This window comes from Rhincodon typus, chromosome 11 (genome assembly GCF_021869965.1).
Source record: "Rhincodon typus isolate 14 chromosome 11, sRhiTyp1.1, whole genome shotgun sequence".
NCBI classification, from domain to species: Eukaryota; Metazoa; Chordata; class Chondrichthyes; order Orectolobiformes; family Rhincodontidae; genus Rhincodon; species Rhincodon typus.
The window spans coordinates 61,132,336-61,149,934 of record NC_063342.1 but is presented as its reverse complement, the minus strand read 5'-3'; the positions used below and the strand labels follow the sequence as shown (position 1 = coordinate 61,149,934).

The 17,599-nt window shown below is 39.6% G+C and overlaps 1 protein-coding gene across 1 annotated transcript in view; it reads left to right on the top strand.

Moving 5' to 3' along the window:
- Positions 1 to 1,462: 1,462 nt before the first annotated feature.
- The window catches only part of gpm6bb (glycoprotein M6Bb), a 169,376-nt gene continuing 153,239 nt past the window's right edge, over positions 1,463 to 17,599 (top strand). Inside the window, exon 1 of the mRNA XM_048602508.1 lies at positions 1,463 to 1,679. Coding sequence (XP_048458465.1) covers positions 1,676 to 1,679 — 4 coding nt within the window. The 5' untranslated portion in view covers positions 1,463 to 1,675. The remainder of the gene's footprint in view (positions 1,680 to 17,599) is intronic.

Here is a 17,599-nt window from a genome sequence, read left to right as displayed (position 1 = left end):
TGAAGTGCTTTGGACATTAAATTCGTGAGAAATGCTGTACAAATGCAAGTTGTTGTTGATTTATGAGATCAACACCAGGGACAGAAAACAAAAGTTATGCGTAGAGATATGAGGTGTTGGAACTAATTCCAGTAGAAGAGTGAAGGCCAAGAGGTGATTTGAAATTATGAAGTTTTTTGAGACATTGAATAGGAAAGTATTTTGTCCATTATTGAGGAATGATGAAGCATCATCAATTTAAAATTGTCACCAACAGAGTCAGGAGAGAGAGACTGAGACAAGAGGAAATGTTTATTAGATGGTAATGAATATGGGAAGTCCTTTACCACCGAGGTTTGTTGAGGTTGGGTCATTAAGAATATTCAACACTGAGATACACAGGTTTTAAATCAGTAAGGAAATCAACAATTCTGGGGATAAGGCAGGAAAATGAATTTATGGACTATCTGATCAGCCATGACCTGATTGAATAGAGGAACAGACTTGATGGGCTGAATGGTCTACTTTGGTTCCTATGTGTTATGGTAAGCTTCTAAAAAGTATAAAATACAGAGATGAATGAGACACCAATACATTCCTTTTAGGGAAATTGAGTATATACTTCGAACAAAGAACAGTCAATAGGGAGTTTGATTCGCTGGATGAGTTTATATCTGCTACAGCAAGGAACCTACAGAGATGTAAACTACCTTTTATATTGGATTACAACCTTCTATATCTGTAGATTGATGGTTCTAACACGATAATATAAGCATTAATGTGAAGTTGAGAAGTAGTGTTTGCTGGAGCACAGATGTTTATCTGCAGTACTTGTTGAGGAACTAAGAGGCACAAAACTGAGGTGTTATACATCGGCACTGGTGGGAGTGTAATTATAACAAGTTTACATAGACTCCAGCAATTATAAGGGCAGACTGAGAAATGTATCATTAAAAAGCTGACAAAAGCATGACAACAGTTTGGGTCGAAAGGAATGTATGTAAATATAAGATTTTAATTAGTAGAAGCCATAGACCCTTTGCGATTTTGCTTTTGGCGATTTTAGTTATGGTACTACTTGATCAACTTTCCTGAAACTAAGTATTGGGGAGTGAGGGAAAAATCCGCACAGCAAAACCCCATTTGCACCACAAATCCTATCGTGAGCATTTAAAGCTGACCACAGGTGGACTAATGTCAAGCAGCAACACTTTTGTTTTAATTGTCTAACATCCCAAAAAGTCCACAGTCTGTCGTTGTTTTAAATCATTAACAGAATCATACGTGTTTTCAGCGAAACTCTGAGTGACATCTAGAATCTGCCAGCAAGCCCTTGCCCCTTACTACGCTGGGGGTTACCCTAAGTGGCACTTTTTATTTCTTCGAAAAGTACTTTTTCTTATGCTTGCACGTTTGGCTTGGTTACCCTGGCAATATTTCATTAGCCCCCTCTCCAAGCCCAAACACACACCTCCCCCAGCTTTCAGTACTTGGCTGGGTTCATGTTGACTTTGTTTAATCCTTCTCTACAGGCAGCGAACCTGACGTCAGCTAGCCTTTCTCTCTCTCTCTCTCTCTCTCTCGTGTAAGCTTAGACTCAAACCAGGGACAGACAGAGAGAGGGAAAGAGCTCAGCATTAACAGCAAAGCAACACAAGAGCTAGGACACCAATCTCGCCTTTGCAAGCTCACCAGGATGGGTAAGTACACACATAGAGAAACATTTGCACAATGTTGCCCTTTCTCTCTTGCCATTTGTGTGATTTTACGTGCATGGAGAATTCCACTGAAGTTTGCAGTCGCGACCCTCTTCTCTGAGCTGTCAAAACAAAAACTGAAATGAAAAAGCCTTTTTGAAAAAAAAAGACCGTTAACCGGGATTTCAAAAATAATAAGTTGCGAAAATAATAGTGTAACTTTATGCTGCTATACTCCGGAGGTCTCCCCTTCTGCGCACTCCAGGTTGCGGTTCCAATCAAGTTAATGTGTAAAGTTTGGTCCCTCCCTTAGGACCGAGTGTGAAAGCGACATCTGGAACCTCTGGACTATACCCGGCAGCAGAAGCCCACTATTCAGATGAATTTTCAGGGAAATGCCTGGCTGCATAAATGCAAGGGATGAAAACATTTCGAGCTGACTCCGCTTGTGTCTGGGATAAATGAGTCAGGCGGACTGGAATAAATTTGCTGTCTGATTTGTCTGCACAGAGCGCAAGGATTTCTTTGGATTTAAAAGGGTCTTTCATCAAGTTCGACTCAATTCAAAAGTACCAGATTCCAGATCAGGGAGTTTTAAAAAACGCATTTGAGTGAACTCATTTATAATCTGAAAGCTAAAAGTTTTTTTTTTGGGGGGGGGGACACGTGTTTCTAATCAGTACCTGAAGCAGAGTGCTGATCTGAAGCAGCTGTGATAGAACAGAATATGGTTTGAAAGAGATGTGTGTGGCAAGATAACCTTGGATTATTGTGTTCTGATTTTGGTGCAACTTTCATGCAGGACAATAGAGATCTGCATAATTGGTGTTTGAATCAACAAGGGACCTTGTGTGGAAAAAGTTTGTAGGTTGCCTCGTCAGGTTTATTTTTGATCTAACGAATTTATTACTTAGCTGACAGAAACCATATGATGTCTTGCCCCTGTTCCAAATTCAGTTTATTTGCGATTAAACTGTAATGATTTGAGGAGCCTCGTTGTGGCCACAGTCCTCTTAAAGTGTCCCTTGCACTCGTACAATAATAATAGTGTAGTGCAGCCAGTTTATTTTTGGCAGTATTGTTACTTGTTTGAGAATGTATTTAATCCTTTGACGCAAAACTGGTAGTGAAGTTTCTCTGGAGTGTGGATGGGTAGAATGGACTGGGTTGAAGATTTAATATTTGGACAGAACAAGATTTAAGGCAAATGGGAAAAAAATCGTAACGTGACATAGGGAAGTAACATTTTCACGCAAGTGCATAACATTTGGGATGCGCTGTCTGATAGGGTGGGGAATATAGATTCAAAAACAGCCTCCAGTAGGAAACTGGATCATTGAGGGAGCCCAGAATTGCAGGGATATGGGAGAAGAGCAGGCGAATGGTCTAGAAAAATAGGAAAAGCCGGAAATACTCTGCGGGTCAGGCAATATCTGTGGGAAAAAAAGAAACAGAGTTAATGTTCCAGATCAATGACCTTTCGTCCGAACTGGAAAAAGTTAGAGATGTAGCAAGTTTTATGCAAGTGCAGGGAAAGGGGAGGGGAGGAAAAAATGTCTGTAGTGGCATGTGAGGAAAAAAAGATTAGTGATGAAAGGAGTGGAACTTACTATATTGAGTCTGTGCTAACTCTTTCAAGTACCTTTGGGTCGAATGGTGTTCTGCTGCGCTGTACTACTCTGTTCCATTTAATTTCCTGAGATATGAGAGCTACTGTCAAATTTGACGTAAATGTATGAAACCTTATTTGTGGTTTGTAACTGTACTGAGGTTAGAGATATTTCACTGAAATAGAAATTTCAAAGTCGTATGAAGAACTAGAAATTGATTTTTGTTCTAGGTACTTCTGAGCCTCTTGATGGGCCTGATGGCATAGAATCCTGCAATATGGAAGGGAGCTATTTGGCCAATTGTTTGTTTTGGTTCTTTGGGGGAGCTATCTAATTGGACCAAGTCTTCTCTTTCTCCATAGTTCTACAACGCTTTCTTTTTGAAGTATTTATTCATTTGACAGTTACTATTGAATCTGCTTTTGACACTGTTTTGGACCACTCATTCTAGACCAGAACAGCGCACACTTTTCAAAACCAAAATCTCCTGGTCTCACCTCTTGTTCTTTTTGGCAACTATATTGTGTCTTCTCATGACCAATCCTCCAGTGGAAACACAGTTTTTTTTAAAAAAAAATGCAAAACTATCAAAACCTTTTGTCTTTTTGAATACCTCTGTTAAATCTATTTACAGAGTAATAATTGGCACTGTTGTTCTCTGCTGGTTCTCTGAAAAGCCACGCAGTCAATCTCATTTCCCTGATGTATTCCTGTAGCCTTTTTATTTATATTTATGGCTCTCATGTCTACTCAATTTTTGAAATAATTGATTGTTGCTGCTTCCACCACCCTCACAGGGAACAAGTTCCAGGCATTGCTACATGCTGTGTATGTCTTGAATGTTGAGAAATTTATGTTGCGTCATATTTCATAAAATAATTGCAGACTAAAAATAGGTTCATCCAAGCGAATGTGGATCAGGAGTGATGTACTTTATGGTTTTCCATATTTTAGCCTGAGTAACATCCACCACGAAGGGCCAGGTTCATGTTGAGACAGATGTTTTTAATTTTATTGAAACTACCTTTACATGGCTGCAACATCACAGCATTGCACTCAGCATGGGTTCTGTGTTTGCTGTTTTTACTGTACATTTCACACACATAGCTGACTGAGTGAAGACATTGCACTGACTCCATGATGGTGACTGAAACTGAGGCAGAAATGTTTATACTGGGACATCACATATTGTGATGTTATGTAGCGGTCTTAAGGGTGCAGGCCTGTGGAATCCATGCTATATTACAACTCATAATTAAAACAAAAAAAAATTAAAATGTGACTGACATTATTTTATCTATAAATCATATTTCAGTAATGCTTTCTCTTTGCTATTTATTCAGATTTATCTGCTCTTTTTTTCTCTTGAAATATTAACTCCTTGTTGAGATTTGTTTCCATTGGTGCTAGGGATCCTTTATTGCCTGAACAAGGTACTATTCTTTTGAACATTTCTGTCAAATAACTTAATACAAGTTCCTTTACAATTCTAAAAGGTAATCATTTCCATTGGTTACAATGTCAGTAACTCAAATGCATATAAATTCAAGATCATCAGCAGGGGACTGAGGGCGGAGGTTGGGAGAAAACAAATATGGTGGATTGTTAGGATGTGGCATGTTCATTAGAAGCCATGCTGAATACAAAACTGACAACAATTCTTTGAAACAGCCAAATAATTTCATGAAATAAAATATGAAAGGTTGAAGGGAAAGGGGTGAAGCAGAGTGCTCTTTCAGAGAGCAGTTACAGGCATGATGGGTTGAATGGTCTCCTTTCTGTACAGTATTATGATTCTATAATTTTCTACGTATGAGATTGACATGTCACATACTGTTCCCGATGGAATCACAGGATATAGGTTGAGAGGTCTCTAAATGATTTTCCATTCCATAATGCAGATACGTGATGGAAAATTGTTATCCTCCATTGTGTTATCACAACACAGTGCTGCAATCTTCCCTGTATGTAAGATCTAGTGAACTGACTGACAAGCTAGGAGTAAGATTATATTTTTGGTGAAGAATATTTTTCTTTATTCTTTCATGGGATGTCATGTCACGAACCAAGCCAGCATTTCTTGCCCATCTGAAATCACCCTTGAACTGAGTTCATAGGGCAGTTAAGAGTTCATTACAAAGCTTTGGGTCTATGCCCATATAGGTTAGATCAAGTAAGGATGTCAAATTTCCTTCCTTAAAGGAGATTAGTGAACCATTTCGATTTTTACAACCATCAATGCTAGTTGTTATGGTCACCATCGCTACTGACTAATATTATATTCCAGATCTATTAATTGAATCTAAATTCCACCAGCTGCCATGGTTGGATTTGAACCCATGTCTTCACAGCATTTGCCTCGGCCTTTAGATATAACGGTTTATTATCCCTGCACCGTCTATTTCCCCTGCGGTGTGCACGTGGGTTGGGTATTATCTTAGAGTCAAGGATTTCAAACAGCAAATACTCTGCCTTTTGTGATGATGGAGAGAAAATTGATCCAGTGAAGAATTTATTGACTTGTTTCAGCTTTGTCCTCTATTAATTCAGAGCAAGCTCTCATGTTAATGATTTTATTTCATGCGCAGTTGCTTTGAGCTATGATCTCTTTTCCTCTTGTAGTAAAACACTTTCTTCTGAATGGCCCAGCTAAGATCAGGAGCTTGAGGTGTTTAAAATTGTCAGTGGAGAACACAACCAATCCTCTCTCTGTGTCAAGGCACCTTGATATTTCAGCATACTGCAGTCCTGGTCCTTTTTTGAAATTTATTGACCCAGAGCACAATCAGGTCATATAAGTGCCTGAAGGCCAGTCAATTTAAGTGCTTTGTGGCTGGTTTAATGATTGGGATCAGTAAATGTGGGAGTATGCCTATACAGGATAAACAGTCAAAGCCTGTGAGATATGATGTAGCGGACTGACTTGATAATTTACCTACATCCTAGTCCATCATTAGTTGAGATCAGGAAAATGTAAACCAAATCTTGCAGAAACTGATTCCAAAATCAGCTTTCATTCTGTTAGATGATTAGTCAAAAGTGCATCTATACTGAAACAGTAGTGTAAACACAAAACGGAGTAAGTGCAGCCCAAATCCAAAGTTAGACTTTCACGAGGAATGGAATTCCTCCAGAGGAAGCTTTGTATTGCTTTGCTTCAGTTTGAACCTTGGCAGCCAACTTGCTTCCTAGAAATTATTGCTAGTTTGAAACTAAGGCTGTTTTGCTTACTCAGTGAATGTGAATGGCCTTTAAATGAATCTATTTCAATTGTAAGTAGGACCTGAGTTAGTAAACAAATTTGAGAAGTTGCTATTGAATCTTTCGTTTCCTGACAGTGCTATTTCCTGTCAATTGGGATGTCGTTTCCATGAAATACCAGCAGTATTACGTTGTGGTAGACTTGTCATTTGTCTATGAATATAGAATGTGTAGCTGTCATTTGGAATCAAATGTATATCTTGTACTCTTGTTTTTCGGTTAGTTGAGTTTCCAAAATTTGTAGCAGCCATCACTGGTTGGGGGTCTAGCTAGCTAGATGCTCAATGTGATTCTGTAGTCATGTATTAGGAGATCATGAGGGAATCTTGGTGCTGTTTCATTCCCCGTAGAGCTACATCCACCATCCACGTGCTACCCACGTACATGTTCACGAGCAAGAGCGTTTGATCTCTCAAAAACAATCCCACAGAATAGGGACATAAAGAAAGATCAATTGCTAGTTGGCTTGGAAAAGATTGCGATACCTTGATTTCCTGCACACAATTCGGAAGTCTTGTATTGAAAGCATAATATTCCATGTTGGAACTTGGCTGAATACTTAGGAATCAGCTTTATCAGGTTTTCAGAGTCCTTTTGTTGATTGCCCAATTCCCAGTTCATACGGCTGTGTATGGGGTTTTATTAGATGGTTGTCTTTATCTGTGGTTTTTGTGGATTGGAAGGCCAATGTATGATTTGTAACCTAACAGACTGTAAGTGTGGTATTAAGATAAAAACTTTGTTGCGTGATACAAGGTTACATAAATCTAGGCTATTTGCGGTATATCTCTTTTAGATATGATAATGCCATTACATGAATTACGATTGAAGTATTACTGGAAAGCCAAAGAGCTGTCAGCATGTTGAGAGTCTAATGGTTGACCATTATTCACATAATAGCCTCAGCATTATTCTGTTCTTTTCATTTATCCCATCTGTGTCCTATGCAATCATTTAACTTTTTATTATGTAGTTTTGATTAATTCCACAAAAGTATGACATTTGAAAAGTAGTGTTCTTGTCAATGAACTGAAACTAATGGAAAGGCCTTTAGCTATGCAGCTTCTGCACATGATACCGTCTGTCAGCAGTGCACGGAGTATAACTTGTGACCAGTTGACAACAGTCTAGTTTGTAATTCACGTCAGAAAGATATGTGGTGGCTCAAGGACTGCAGTTAACATCTTGCACTATGCTACAATCAGACCTTGGGCAAAGTCCCCCAAGTTATCACGGTTCCATTCAGAATACCCAAATTGTCCACCTCCCAGATAAACAGGGATGAACTGCACCCTCCTTTCATTATGTACTTTCTCCCTTAGATAAATGTAATATACAGAAATCCCTCCCTTGTGAATGCCTTTCTCACAGAACAAACACGTGTTTCAAAATGAGCCAATTTTACTGGTTTTTCTTGATTTAACAAGAATCTGTTTTAATTAATTACTAAATGTGAGACTGCTTAATAATACAACGCACTTATACGTAAAACCCAAAGAGAATTGAATCCAAAAATGTGTAAACTTTAGAAGATGAAAATGTCAGTCTCTGGGTTGTTGATAATCAAACAGTTGATTTTGAGATTCTTGGCTTTGCAGTTGAGTTGGAATGCACTCGGAGCAAGAGAGTACTTCACCTGCATCACTGAGGTGACTGTTGAACTGCCAACCAATGTGATCTGCACAGCACACTAATGTTTGAGCCCAGGCTATTGCACACAAATAACTCAGTCCATTGGCACATGCAAGCACCTCAACTTATAGCTTCTTCCAATAGCGCACACAAACCAGAGAGGAACTAGCTATTTAGCCTTGTTATTCCTGAAAGCAACAAAAAATGTTAATCATCCAGGGTGCTTTTTTGTCCCTTCATGTTCACAGTCTGTGAAAACTCCCAGAAAATTTCAATTTAGTTTGATGTGCATCTCCCTAATTTAAGGACATCTCTTTGAAGCTTCCTTAACACCTCATTCTGTTTGACATTCCAGAATGCCTCTTTTTCAGACAGCCACTGAAATTACATCCATAGTCACCTTCTGGCTGTATGTCCTTTTTGTTTTGAAAGAAAACATATAATTATAAGTTCAATTTCTAGCGTCATGGCAACTACCTTAATACTTTAATATTATCAGAAGTAAGATGAGTTTAAAGGCATGAATTGACTAATGGAATTATGTGGTACACTGTTTTTTGTCATTTATTTGAATGATTTGGATGTGAATTTAAGAGGCATGGTTAATAAGTTTGCAGATGACACCAAAATAGGTGGTGTAGAGGACAGGAAAGAAGGTTACTTCGAGTATAATGGGACTTTGACCAGATGGACCAATGGGTCGAGGAGTGGCAAATGGAGTTTAAATTAGATAAGTGTGAGATGTTGCATTTTGTTAAGGCAAATCAGGGCAGGACTTATACACTTAATGGTAGGGCCCTTGAGAGAATTGCTGAACAAATAGACCTAGGGGTGCAGGTGCATAGTTCCTCGAAAGTGGAGTCACAGGCAGACAGGATAGTGAAGATGATGTTTGGCATGCTTGCCTTCATTGTTCGGAACACTGAATATAGAAGTAGGGATGTTATGTTGCAGCGATACAGGACATTGATGAGGCCAGTTTTAGAATACTGCGTACAAGTCTGGTCGCCCTCTATAGGAAAGCTGTTGTGTAACTTGAAAGAGTTCAGAAAAGATTTACATAGACGTTGCCACTTTTCAAAAAGAGTGGTAAGGATAAAGCAGAGAATTACAGACCAGTAAGTATCACATCAACGGCAGGGAAACTATTTGAGAAAATTCTGAAGGAAAGAATTAACCTCTATTTGGAGAGGCAAGGTTTGATCGGGAAGAGCCAGCATGGTTTTGACAGGGAAGTCATGCCTAACAAATTTGTTTGAATTTATCGAGGAGGTGACCAGGTTGTAGGTGGGGGTAGTGCAGTTGATGTAGTTTATGTGAATTTTAGCAAAGCCTTTCATAAGGCTCCATGGGGGAGATTGATGAAGAAATATAAAGAAGGATGCACATGACATCCAGGATAACTTGGCAAGTTAAATCCAAAACTGGCTTAATGGTTGGAGACGGAGAGTAGTGGTAGAAGGATGTTTGTCAGACTGGACCCCAGTGTCCAGTGGTGTACCACAGAGTCAGTGATGGGTGGCTTATCATTCGTCATACATCTAAATGATTTAGAAAATGTGGGGTTGATGATAAGTAAGCTTGCAGATGACTTAAAGATTGGCCAGGTGTTTGAGAGTGAGGAAGAAAGTCTTAGGTTAAAGGAGGATAGAAGCTATTTGTCAGATTGAATTTAACCCTGATAAGTATCAGGTGATGCACTTTGGAAATAACAAGGTAAGGGCGTACTCAATGTATGACAAAACACTAAGAAGCTCAAAGGAACAGAGAGATCTTGGGTTGCTTGTCCACTGATCCCTGAAAGTGGCAGGACAGGTAATAAGGCCATTAAGAAGGCATATGAGACACTTGCCTCTTTCAGTCCAGGCATAGATTATAAGAGCAGGGAGGTTACGTTGGAGCTTTACAGAACTTTGGTCAGGGCACTGCTGGAGCACTGTGTGCAGTCTTGGTCACTGTACTATAGGAAGGATGTGGAGGGGGTATGGAGGCGATTCACCAGGATGTTGCCTGGGATGACGCACTTTAGCTATGAGGAGAGGCTGAATAAAGTCGGGTTGTTTTCTTTAGAGCAGAGAAGGCTGAGTGGAGATTGTTTGCAGGGTATACGTTTGAGGAGATATTTTCTAAACAACCTTTTCAGAGATATTATTACACTTGTCCAGAGCAGGTCCAGGCCTCCTGACTCCGAGGTAGGGACACTATCACTGTACCACAAGAGCTTATTAAGGTTATGAGGGGAATGGACGGTGTGTATGGAAAGCAGCTGTTCCCCTAAAGTCGAAGGGTCATTAGCAGGGGACATAATTTGAAAGTGAAAGGCAGGAATTTGAGGAAATGTTTCTTCACCGACGGTGTTGGGAATCTGGAATGCAGTGCCTAGCTGAAGCAGTAAACCTCTCAAACTTTTTAAAAGTCCTTAGATGAGCTCTTAAAATATCATAACATTCAAGGCTATGTGCTGCAAAGTGGAACTAATGTAGATGTAGCCATTTTTGTCGATGCAGACTTGATGGGCCAAAGGATCTCTTCTGTGTTGTTTGATTTGATGAATTAGCTTGAACAATTCATTATTCATAAATTGAGCTTGTGTTTCAGCAGAAAAATATTCTGTAGCCCTGTTGGACTCTTAGTTTATGTAAATATATGAAGCAGATGCACTAATGAGAAGAAATGGGCAAAAATTTTCAATTGCTGATGGCATATCTCGTTTTATATAGCATAGTCTATGAATTTCAGTGCTTTATTTAGAGGAAAATATTTGCACAACAAGAGTATATCTTCTGCAAACAAGTGTTCCCTTACACGCTGTCTAGAGATGCTCGCCATCTAGGGATGAGATGATTAATTTTGCTGAAAAGGTGACAAAATGTTAGCTATGTTACAACAACAGGTAAGAACCCTAAAATGCGAAGTGGTGTTTTTAGATCTTAATCCCAAAAGGTCCTTTTTCTTAAAGGAAGAAAGAGAGCAGTTACAACCAAAGATGGCTGTGATATCAATTCAATGGCTTTCTAGAGACAGAGAGAGTTGGATGGAATGTCATACCTAAAGTGTCGAAGAACCTTCAAACAGACTGGACGGTGATCTCTTGTGACTACAAAGATAAGGTGCTACTGAGCCTCCGTTCAACAGCCAGCTACCCGCTGTGGATTATATCTCAAGAAGAAGAAACAAGGACAGAAGATGAAAAAATAGTCTCAGTTCAGCTGGAGTGGACTAATGGGACTGAATACTTTATGTACCATCCCAGATTTGAGCAGTAGCAATGAAGGTCATAGTGAAAGAACGATCTCTGAGTTGCCCCTGTGTTGCATAAAAAGGAAAACTGTCTCGCTCCGAATGCTGCAAACCATGGAGGAGAGGAATCGGGACAATCTGTCTCCAAAACCAAGAATCTCAAATTGTCTGTTCCACTGTCTTTGTTAATTCTATTGGTGTAACCCAGAAATGACTACAGTGTTACTTTACCTGCTCTCCATGAACAATTCAGAGATTTTTAAAATAGAATCCTCATAGTGTGGAAACAGGCCATTTGGCCCAACAAATCTACATCAACACTACAAAGAGCATCCCACCCAGACCTGTCCCTGTAACCCTGCAGTTGCTATGGCTAATGCACCTACCCTACACATCCCTGGGCACTGTGTAATTTAGCATAGCCAATCCACCTAACTTGCACATCTTTGGACTGTGGGAGGAAACCGGAGCACCCGGAGGAAACCCACACAGACACAGGGAGAATGTGCAAACTCCACACAGATGATCGCCTGAAGGTGGAATCGAGCCCGGGTCCCTGGCACTGTGAGGCAGCAGTGCTAACCACTGAGCCACTGCTGTCCCTCTGTATAATTATTTTTGGTTTTTAATATCTTAGATCGCTTCTTAGTTCTAATCTGTGTGTCTGTAAGTTGCGCTGTTAATTCTTCTCACATTTAGTAAAGCTCATTCATTTTCTCAATTCAAGAAAGCCTGGTTAAATTAGCTTCTTTTAAAATGTAAGTTCCTTCAGTCTGGGAGAAAGGTATCCTCAATGAAAGGGATACATTTTAGATTAACCTTGTTGCGACCCACCAAGGGGACATCCTGCCTGGAGCTTTAACAAATGGAGGACCTCACCCAGCTCTGGTCATTGTACCTTTACCAAATTTGCGTAATATTCTAAAAACATTGTTTCCTGTACTTTTTAGATCCTAAACTTCATTTTTGATATAGCTTTCACTTGGCAAACTGCTAAATCTTTTGGTTGACTGCTGTGCAAATTCTTTAGTGTCGCTCTAGCTTCTCTACATTTCTTTGTTGAAATAATAAGAGTTTGATGAGTGGTTGTCATAGGCAACAGGAAGAATATGGAGGAAAATGTTTGAACAGCTCTTAGAAAACTGAGGTGAAAAAAGATCTGTCTACTCAATTGAGTCAACAAGGACCTGAATTATTTTGCAAGTTTGAGCCTTTAATAACCATGCAGTTTGCTACTGTAGGATTTATCATGATGTGCTTGACTGTTGTAAGATGTTTTCTTCTGGTGCATAATAGCTAACAAGATTTTAGTTTGGATAGAAGCACAAGGTAGTTCTCCTACTGTTAAGTGGAACCAAAGTTTTACTGGTGACACAAATGATTTCTTCATTAATGACAGAAAATAACTGTAATGGGCAGGTGATTCCAGGAAATAACTGAAAGATTTTAGTTCATATGGCCTCTCCTGTCACCACCAGCACAGATATGACATTTTTGTGTTAGACAAAACTTTTATTATTTCACTCTTCTTTTCCACGTGTTTAATCCTCTGGTCCTTTCCACCCATTGCTCAACTTAGTGGAGACTCCATTTGGCTTTCTGAGATTATAGCTGAGTGCTGTCAGTGAGATGAATGAGAGATCAACCTCATTGATTCTCCTGCATCCAGTGCAGCAATCAATAGAATTCTGCTTCACCTCCTTTATATAAGGCATTGTCCTGGCATTGGTCATAAGGCAACCATGCTAAAATCTTCATGAACCTGCCCTGATATCCCTGATAACATAAGGCATTAAACATGTCCGTCCTGAGACAATATATAAATACTATTCTATCACAAAACAAGGAAATCTAAATCTGTTGATGGTCCTTTTAGCTGTTTGTCTGTACCTGGTAATATAGGACTTCTACTGGCAGCAGTGCCTCTACTGTATTGTGATCAAATGGTATGATTGCAGTGGCCACAGATACATGATAATACTGCTATATCATTACCAGATAACCATTACCATCACCTTAAGGCACGTCTTATAACAATGACAAAACTTGGCCCATTGTTTATGGATCAAATGCCCATTTAGTAATCTCTCCCAGAGAGCACAAGACAATGGCATTCGTGTTTAGAGCTGGCACTTGTAACAAGAACTTGTAACAAAGATTTGTGTTCTAAAACTTTGGAAATGTAGTTTTGAGAGAATATAAATGGAAAATAGTTGTGTAGAAAATAACATTGTATGAATATTTTTTTTTTTACATTGTTGGTTTAAGTAGTAAGATTTGTGATACTGATGTGATTATTACTGACAATTTATTTTTTCACCACATTGAAAGATGAAGGAGGTGTCTCGGCAACAGCAAGGGGGATACAGTTATATGTGTGTTAAAACTGGTTCTGTGCAGTGCACTTTCAAAATATTAACTGAAGTTTAACTTTAAGAAACTTTTCCTGCCTACTTGTCCAGCTGTACTTTTCAATACAGTGGAACCTTGTTTATCTTAAACCATGGGGACTGAGAATATTTTCAAGCTGTGAATTATTATGATTTTGAAAAAAAAACATGAAAAATGCAGTGATTGTTGATCTAAAGTATTTGGTGTTATCCAGTTATTCCATCTGGTTATTCCATCTACTATTTGATATGTTTGAACTCTGATGGGCCCAAATTGAAATGTTGTTTTACATTTTTGCATCAATTCCTATCAAATAGACCGCATTAAAAAAGTGGCACATAGTAGCATTTCCCATTATACTGCTGTGAATATATGGGATTAATTCCCAATGTCTCTGATTTCTGTATTTGTAATATGAATTCATATCGGTGGAGCTAGTGGGAAGGGAAAAGCTACCAGAAGCACACAGCTCAGTTATAATCTAACAGCTTTATGATAGCTGAAACACTTTACCTATGAATGTAATATTTGTTTATAATAGTTAACTGTAAGAAACACTTGGCTTTCTGAATACCACACTGCCCATGTAAAATAAGGAACTGTACAAGAGATAACATAAATATTGCTGTGACAAATAAAACGCCAGCCTAGAGGCTTGTGGAAGTTTACACAATCATGAGGGGCATAGATAAGGTGAATAGAAAAGGTCTTTTTCCTAAGGTGTGGGGAGTTGAAAATTAGGGGGCATATTTTTAAGGTGAGAGGAGAAAGATTTAAAAATGAAATGAGGGGCAACTTTTTGACACAGAGTGGTTAATGTGTAGTGAATGATCTGCCAGAGGAAGAGGTGGATGCAAGTACAGTTACAAAGTTTAAAAGACGTTTGAATAAGCACATGAATAGAAACGGTTTGGAGGGATATGGACCAGGAGCAGGTAGTTGGGACTAATTTAGTATGGAATTATGTTTGGCATGGACTAGTTGGACCGAAGGGTCTGTTTCTGTGCTGTATGACTCTAAGTGCTGTGGATAAAGGAGACCCTGTAGACGTATTATATTTGGATTTCCAGAAGGTATTTGATGAAGTGCCACATCAAAGGTTATTGTGGAAAATAAAAGCTCCTGGAGCAGAGGATAATATATTAGCATGGATAGAAGATTAGCTGGCAGGAAACAAGCAGTGTGAAGTCTATCAGAGATAGTAGGAACTGCAGATGCTGGAGAATCCGAGACAACAAGGTGCAGGGCTGGATGAACACAGCAGGCCAAGCAGCATCATAGGAGCAGAGAGGCTGACGTTTCGGGCCTAGACCCTTCATCAGAAAAGGGGGAGGGGAAGGGGGTTTTGAAATAAATAGGGAGAGAGTGGGAGGCGGATAGAAGAGGGATAGAGGAGAGGATAGGTGGAGAGGAAACAAACAGGTCGAAGAGGCGGGGATGGAGCCAGGAAAGGTGAGTGTAGGCAGGGAGTTAGGAAGGGGATAGGTCAGTCCAGGGAGGATGGACAGGTCAAGGGGGCGGGATGAGGTTGGTCGGTAGGAGATGGAGGTGCGGCTTGAGGTGGGAGGAGGGGATAGGTGGGAGGAAGAACCGGTTAGGGAGGCAGGGACGAGCTGGACTGGTTTTGGGATGCAGTGGGGGGAGGGGAGATTTTGAAACTTGTGAAATCCACATTGATACCATTGGGCTGCAGGGTTCCCAAGCGGAATATGAGTTTCACAGTGTGAAGTCTATGTCTCATTGGGAGGATATGTCAAGTGGAGCCCTGCAGGGATTTGTGTTGGATGCTCAACTTTTTAGAATTTACATGGATGTAAATTTCATTTCAAAGACAGACAACACCAAGATAAGAAAATGTGCTGCAAGGAAAACATAAAGAAAATACTTAGTGCCATGGGAACTTTTATATACCCAAACCAGAAGACAACGCATTGGCAGCCCATTGGTGTGCATGGACCTTCTAAGCAGCCGTGCAATTTACAGGGAATGTTGCCTTGACAGTGTAATACTTCCTCAGTACTACATTGCAGTCTAGAATAGACCTTTATGCTCAAGCTCTAGCCTGCGTGAGACTTGAATCCAGAGTAATGTGATGTAGAGATGCGGGTACTGTCAGCTGAGATACACCTGAAAAAGGCAATGATTGAAGTTGAAAATCATTCCTCGTAACACTGCAAAATAAGAGCCAGCATAATCGCAAGTCCCTCTGAAAGCAAGGTCACTAGGAACAAGGCTCTCTGGTTTCTTTGCTCAGTGAGGTGATGCCACTAAGGTAGCAATAGATGCACTGGAATTGGCCTAAGTTCTCCTTGAACTACCAAGAAGAAAATTGGTCACTCTTTTAGTATTTAATTGCTGGATTCCGCAGGCATGTAGCTGGATGTTAAGTGAGAATATGTTGAATTTAATGGTTGTAAATATGATTTTACTTCACAACTGTGACGGTAAAGTCCATCCCAGCTGCTAATATATTTTGCCTTGACAAAACTGAAATTTCAATTAAACAAAATATCTGACATGCCATTTTCTTGTTTATTCCTCTGGGCAATGTTGCTCCTCATCAGAGTCAACCTGCCTGGTTTAAATTTAAATAAAGCCTGTTAGTTTTCTGTCATTCATCATTAAACTGGTACATTCACTAAGACAACACCTCTCCCGATCAGAGTCCACTTGCCAAACAATGGGTACTGTCATCTCGTGATATAAAAATGCTGTGAATGTCCTGATGAGTACAAGGCAGAACACTTTGACAACATCTGTCTGTTTCAGTATTATCAACTGAGTATAACTGAGGTTGCGAGATGGGTGTTTATTAAGTAAATGCTGTATAACATTGCTCATTGTAGTCACATTTTCTACAAACGAGCAATCAAGTTGAATTGAGTTACCGAGAATTATACTGGCTACGCCATAGGCCAAAAATTAGAAGCCTGTTAAAGTTTGGTACCAATTGCATGTACTGGAATTGCTTATATATAGATTGGATTGTGTTTGACATTGGGAATATATTTGTGGCAAAGCACTTAAACAGTTCTCTTGTATCCTTTATTATTCAGTAGCCAATGGCCCAATTCCTTCTGTGAATTTATAATAGAGCAGGTGTAACTGCTAGGAACATGCGCACGCACGCCCTAAGTTCATTAGGAGTAAAGTCCCTAAATAAAACTTCTCCAACAAACACTTCTCTTCAGTTTCACAGGATTTTGATTGTATCTGACATTCATGCATTTCTCTTTTGCCTCTTGCAAAGAGCTGTCATTGGTGAATAATGATAGTGGCCTTCAAAAGGGAACTGGCTAAGCAGTTGAAAAGAAAATTATGGAGAGGCCATGAGGAAAGAGGAGGCAGACTCATTGCATTGCTGTTGTGGAGAACTGACATGGATGCACTGGGCCAAATGGCCCCATTCTGTGCTGTAACCTTTCCATGAACCTACCAGTCTATATTTTTTCATCATTTAAAGTGGTTGAGAAATTCCTCCACTGGGACCTCCTCAGAGGTGGTTTCCTTTATGTAAGAGCTTTCATTTGGGGAATAGTGCCAACAGAAAACTTTAATTGACCAGTTATTTGCAGTGGAACAATAAGTGCCTGTGTGTAGTACAGCGAATGACTAGACGAGTTGTCCATTACATAGGTTACCTCTATAACCCTGGGAAATGTGGTTTGTGTTAACTTCCTATATTACATGAAGCATGGAATTCCAAGTCGACGAATTGCAACCAAGTGGCGGCGCACTGTACAATAGTCTAACACCCTTTGTGAAATGCTTTTAATGTATTGTATTCAA